Genomic DNA, 6049 nt, shown 5'->3' with positions numbered 1-6049 from the left:
CGAGGGTGAGGGCGCAGAGGGGATTTAGTTAGCGAGAGTGGAGAGAGAGGGCCACCGTTTCCTTCCTGGGAATCTTCCGACCGGCTTGGTTGGCCAGGCCGTTAACGGCCATTACTGTTTGCGTCGTCCACCGCAAGCCACGCGGCCGCTTTGCCATGTCAAAACGAGTTCATTTTTTAACTTAGTGTTTTTTGTCACCGTCAATTCTTGGGTTCGGTGCAAAATGTCATGTTTTGTAATGTGGTGGTTTTCCGCAAGTCATGGCACGAAACTTGTGGTTCTGTGCATTTAACTCCGAGTTTGAGCACCACTAACATAACATGTACACATTCCATGCTAATCGATATCATTCAGATAAATATGTTGTTGTCAACCATACGTCAGTTTTAATACTCTTTTTATGAAGGGATTCCACCCAGATTTTACTAACGAAACCAGAGATTCAAGTTACAGTAGAAAACAAGAAATTAAAATCATAATTAGTTGTTTTGAGCTCCACAGAACAATCACATTCTCTGAAACTCACATCACTAAACTAGTCCGGAAACACCATCTGACAGCAACATGAGTTTGGTCACCCTTCTTTGGCGACACCTTCAGTACATATAAACTACAAGGCTACTAAACATTGCACAAGTAATCCTCCTTGCCCTTGCTGTGTTCTTATCTTCATTTGAGATTTCTTATCATCTCACGTGATGTCCTGTGAGCACAGAAGCAGCCTCTTTTCAAGCAAATAAACTGTTATCAGAAAAGAAAAATTGTAGTTAACAATTGACTTGGCATGTGATTCAAGCAAATAAACTATTGCAGCTATACAAAAAAAAAGACATGAAGCAAAATCTCTTCGAACAGAAGATACAACAAGTCCTGCATTGTCCATGCAAGCACCTATCATTAGTTGGTACACGGTCAAAATACGACTTCAAACAATAGGACAAGGGCAAGTCGTCAGCATGCCATTACATAGATATACTTCCAACGATTTGGCAGCTCTCTCTCTCTCTCTCTCATGGTCTTATTCCTCACCAACAGCTGAAAAGGGACCAGGCGACACTGACTTCCATCCAGCACTTCCATTTCTTCATCGGCATGTAATTAGTGCTTGTTTCAGCTTCCTTAGCTACAAATGATGCAGCAGTTATCTCTTGATCTTCTTCCTCACCAACACCCCGTTGCCAGACAGAAACTTTCAGATTCCCCCCTTTTTTAACAGAGATAACTTGGCGTGATAGCTTCACAGAGCCATCAGCATCAACTGGCAACTCATCATTATTAAAATCCAGTAATGAGATCATCACACCACTTTCAGCGTCCGTGCTAGCAGTAAGCACACCACGGAAATCACGAGGAAACTGCCCTTCAATGATTTGAACACGGATTGTGGCTTCCACAGATGAACAAACAGTGTAATGCTGCAGCTCCAGTGTGCAAAGCTTGCTTGTGTGCTTGATAGGAAGGTAGCAGCCTAAGCTGTACGTCTTAGCAAATTTGCTCAAATCTTTGTCCTCAGATTCAGTAGCACCTCTTACTTTGAGCTTAGCCTCCAAATATGAAGGATCAATCGTCATGACAACACCACGGGTAGGACCAGTCAGTGTTAGGTAGGAATCCTGCATGCATCAGTCATTTAAGTAAACAATAATAAAAATAGATTCATTCATCAATAGCATGGACTGCTGTGGAATATATTCTGTTTATTCTTTGTTAATACAAGTGAGAGTGCATCTATCAAAACACAGTTAGTGTATCAAGTGGAACTTCATGATGGTGACTTGAGTCCAAAATGTGCCGACGACAAACATGAAAAATGTAACTTAACCATTAGCAGGATTTGCAAGAGGAAATTTGAGATGGGAAGTAAACATGATAAATATTTATAACCCTTCGGCTTGCAGGAACCAATTGAACAGTTGAACCATAAGACATTGCGTGGCAGAAATGGGAAAAAGAAAAAAGAGGGAGCTTGTCTGTTCAATTGCAGAAGTGCATTCCGTAAATTCTGTGAGTTGTATTACAAAAATATGTAAGAAAATATTAGCCCGATGCTTCAGTGACAAATAGTAACAACAACAAAAACATGATCATCATCATGATGATGACCTCAATAGTAATACTATAAATAACAACACGATATTTGTATACTCAAAGCAAACTGTGACATTACATGCAATATTTTGCAAAAAACTACACATCATTTGTAATTTTCTGCCTCAAACTTGCATAATTATTCATGCATAGCTTCGATATCTATTTTTCCCATGTTTTCTATATTTTACATAGCCAAATTCAAGCTGCGGTCACGTTTGTGTATCCTATTCCTAGGCATGGTAGTATTATGGTGATGCACAAGAAAAGGAATGGTTTACTCCCTAGCTGCTATTCCATTCCAGTCATTCATATCTACTACTCCGTCCCATAATGTAAGACGTTGTGTAGTGTCAAAAAACGTCTTACATTATGGGACGGAGGGAGTATGTATTAGAGTGGGCCAAAATACAATTTTTTCGAACCTGCTCGGTGATTCTTTGGTAGTCATCCCTTTCACGGTTGAAAACCATAATGCGTTTGCGATCCACCACATCACGCACAGCGACAAAACCATAAACATCCAGCGGCCAATGTAACCCATCGGTTATTTCCTTCACCTGGACTGAAACAATCTGCAGAGTTGCCATGGTGCAGACAAGGCGTGGATAATTAGGGTCGTTGATATTTTCGTTGGTAAAGCGCATGCAAGAGATGTCCGCTGCAGCAAATACAAGCTCGTTAGTTACAAGAGGGATGGTGGATGGGTGGAATCGAAAACAACATATCAATCAAAATTTAATATATCAAACGAAATAGTATTAGGAGATTTTCGCTGCATCGATCCTAGCCAAAGAATGAAAGTAAACATACAAGGGATGAGGAACACTAGGCAACTCGGGATAATTAAAATGACAACAATCACACCGTGCTATCCAGACAAGTGCGTGTAAATAGAACTCAGGACAATTAAAGTGGTACTCACATCAAACCCATTGGCATGTACACAATCTGGCAAGCGGTACGAAACAAATACAGGTAAACCGCAACAAGCAATTGTGTGGCAATAACATTTTGAGTAGCACAATAACATTTTGCCTGTAGCCGAAAAGTGTAATCCCATGAAGTCAACGGTATCCATACTTATTTATTTAATTTTCCCCATTCTTTTAGGAAAAACCTGCAAATTTTACAGAAGACAAATTTTCTGTCCTTTTCACTTATGTTTAGATCTACCTAAGACGCCAATGGTTCAATAGATTTTTATTGGAACACAAACGTCTGAATTGGTGATTTAGTAAAGAATAAGCTTGCGAGGATCGGAGGACACGTGATCGTGCCGGATGCAATCGGCCGCCGCACAGCAGGCCGCTAGGCAGCACGCTCCAAAATTAATGGTGCAAGAAAGAAACTAAAGATAGAGGGGATTAGGATAAGATCCATACTGTCGGCTTCGAAGGGAGGCCAGATCCAGTTGTCGCGAGCCCTCTCCCACGACTCGTTGTTGTACTTTTCCCACGCGGCTTCCTTGCGCTCTCGCAACTGCTCGGCCATCAAAGGATTCGCCAGCAGGTTCTTGCGGAATTCAGCCGCCTTCGCCTCATGCACCGCCATTTCTTCCAACCACGCCGCGTACTCGGCCGACGCCGCCGCCGCCAGAGAGGGGTCCTCCGCCGCCGCCGCCGCTACCCTAGGCCTTTTCCTGGACTCCCTCTCCATCTCCGTCTCCGTCTCCATCTCCATCTCCGCTTCCGAAGAATCTATCTAACCTCGCCGCCGTCGCAGTGAAGGTTTTGGTAGCGCAAATGGAAGGAAGGAATCCCTAGATCGAATTGGGGTCGAGTTGGTTTTATTCTCCGGGCCGGAACCCATATGGGCTGGCGTTCTTGAATGGGCTACCTCAACAACAGAGAGAGAAAGGAGAATGGGCTACCTTTCAACAGAGATGAGAAAGGTCTTTCTCCAGGAAAAGAAAAAAGAAAAAAGATGATAAGGTGTAAAGATGGTTATCATTTTTCTATGTTTATATTTTATTTTTATGTCTTTTTTAATGTATGGTTTTTTCTCCACACATCCACGAATACAGTGGAGAAATCTCTTGCATGCATAGGCAAGGCCATGGCATAGGTTCTGGGCTAGGGGGGCATGGCATACGCAAGCCCTTGCTAACCTCTATAGTCAAGGCCAGCTCCTATTTGACGCTTCAGACGCCGTTTAAAGGCTTTTTCGTACAAGCCGCACATCCCCTCCCGCCATAGAATCTTTATCGGACGGTCTGCATAAGGCACCAACGGGAAGCTCCCGTTTCTGGTTTTGGGAAGTTCGCAGAAGCTTCCTGGGCATGTTTTGAGCAGCTTCTAGAAGCTCCCATTCGGGGGTTTTTCCCTGCTCTTTTAGTTTTTTTGGACCGATTTTGTTTGGTCTTTCCTTTTCTTCCCTTTATCTGCTTTTTCTAGTTTTTTTCTCAAATGCGTATAATTTTTTTAAAAATTCAAGAACTTTTTTACAGAACCCAATGAACTTTATTCAAATACATGAACATTTTTTCAAATATTTCAAGTGCATGAATATTTTTCAAATCCACAAAATTTTATCAAATTTTACAAACTTTTTTTTCCAAAATCTGCGGACTTTTTTCAAAAACGATGAACTATTCCCTTTTTATTTTTTTATTTTCGTTTTAATTTCACGAAAATTTCATTATTTAAATTCATGAACAATTTTCCTAGTTCGTGGTAATTTTCCAAAATTGTTATTTTGCCCAATTCGTAAACTTTTCTTCAAACCCATGAACATTTTTCAAATTCATGAAAGCTTTTTCAAATTTGTAAACTTTTAAAACACTGATGAACTTTTTCAAATTTACAAACATTTTTCAAATTTATGAACCTTTTTAACTCGGAAAACTTTTTTCAAATTTGTGAACTATTTCTGAAATGCATGAACTCTTTTGAATTCATGATTTTTTTTTACAAAGTCAATGGTCCATGGTCAACAGTCAGCGGTCTGAGGTTAACTAGTCAGCGGTGAATAGTGAACTAGTTAGTGTTCACTCAACATGGACGAGTTGATTGATTGAACTGACAGCCGAGCAGGGGGGGCGTTTGTTGGGCCGGCCCATACCTTGGTCGAGAGGGCGCTCATTTGTTTACATGGCGCAATAGGTGCTGATGGTGAGCACTCGTCTATTGCGCCAGGGAGTAACCAGGCCCAGGCAACATCTATCCTCCTCCCTTACCATCTATCTATCATTGCTTCCATTTTTTTAGGTGAGCACAACCTGCACCTGCATACAACTCTCCCATGTGAGGGAGCGACGAGATACATGGAACCATAGTGGTCGTGTGCCACTGGTCTTGGTTGTCGGCACCAGAGCTGAAGATGAGACACGCATGTCCGTAGTGTCGACGAGACGACGATGTTGAAGGTACATCCCAGCCCTGACAACCTCCACCACCAGTGCATGCACTGCATAGGAATCCCCACCTTACACATAGAAGATGTTCTGTACCTGCTCCGCGCACCGCCCCCTCAACGTGCGTGAGGTGGTGAGGTACTCGTCGATTGGGAGTTATGGCTGGAGCCTTGCTTTCTTTTTATTCTTGCCCAATGGGGCCGTCTATTAGGGACTACATGGAAAAAAATAGCCACATGAGAATGTTTGACTCTTCTATACCCACGGAGATGTCATGAATCTACACTGGAGCTCTATTGATTATGTTCAAACGGACGAAATCGAGGAGGATTGAAGCCTGAAAGAATAACTCAAAGAAGATGCGCCGGGATCCGTCTAAGTGCCGCACCTGCGAGAACTAAAAAACCCTAACATAGACTACTAGCCAGAGTGGAGGCACCAAGATTCTCCTCCCCACCACCGACGAACTAGGCAGTGGGGTTGTCGAGGATCGACATCCGCGAAAGCAGAGAACGACCGATGATGAATGAGCCGCGTAGGAGAATGTCATGATGAGATGTTGCTATTGTACTGGACATGCAGTGTCACGGGGCCGGAAGGGAAAGA

At 42.6% G+C, this 6049-nt stretch overlaps 1 protein-coding gene across 1 annotated transcript; it reads right to left on the bottom strand.

Moving 5' to 3' along the window:
* Window positions 1-818: 818 nt before the first annotated feature.
* On the bottom strand, window positions 819-3861 carry LOC125530442. The gene is made up of 3 exons (XM_048694839.1): window positions 3474-3861; window positions 2514-2749; window positions 819-1613 (listed from the first exon to the last, which is right to left on the bottom strand). Exons 1-3 carry the CDS (start codon window positions 3769-3771, stop codon window positions 1026-1028), a joined length of 1122 nt encoding a protein of 373 aa, XP_048550796.1. The 5' UTR covers window positions 3772-3861; the 3' UTR covers window positions 819-1025.
* Between the last annotated feature and the right edge of the window lie 2188 nt (window positions 3862-6049).

The sequence above is a fragment of the Triticum urartu genome, unplaced genomic scaffold (genome assembly GCF_003073215.2).
Source record: "Triticum urartu cultivar G1812 unplaced genomic scaffold, Tu2.1 TuUngrouped_contig_6317, whole genome shotgun sequence".
NCBI classification, from domain to species: Eukaryota; Viridiplantae; Streptophyta; class Magnoliopsida; order Poales; family Poaceae; genus Triticum; species Triticum urartu.
This window is presented reverse-complemented; position numbering and strand designations above follow the sequence as displayed.

What these genes read in the sequence shown, in the direction of transcription:
- LOC125530442 (XM_048694839.1), bottom strand. Translation starts at nt 3,771, where the DNA reads ATGGAGATGGAGACGGAGACGGAGATGGAGAGGGAGTCCAGGAAAAGG. An exon ending in GCCTCCCTTCGAAGCCGACA is followed by an intron (nt 2,750 to 3,473) that starts GTATGGATCTTA and finishes TATTTGCTGCAG; the next exon opens with CGGACATCTCTTGCATGCGC. An exon ending in ACCAAAGAATCACCGAGCAG is followed by an intron (nt 1,614 to 2,513) that starts GTTCGAAAAAAT and finishes TGATGCATGCAG; the next exon opens with GATTCCTACCTAACACTGAC.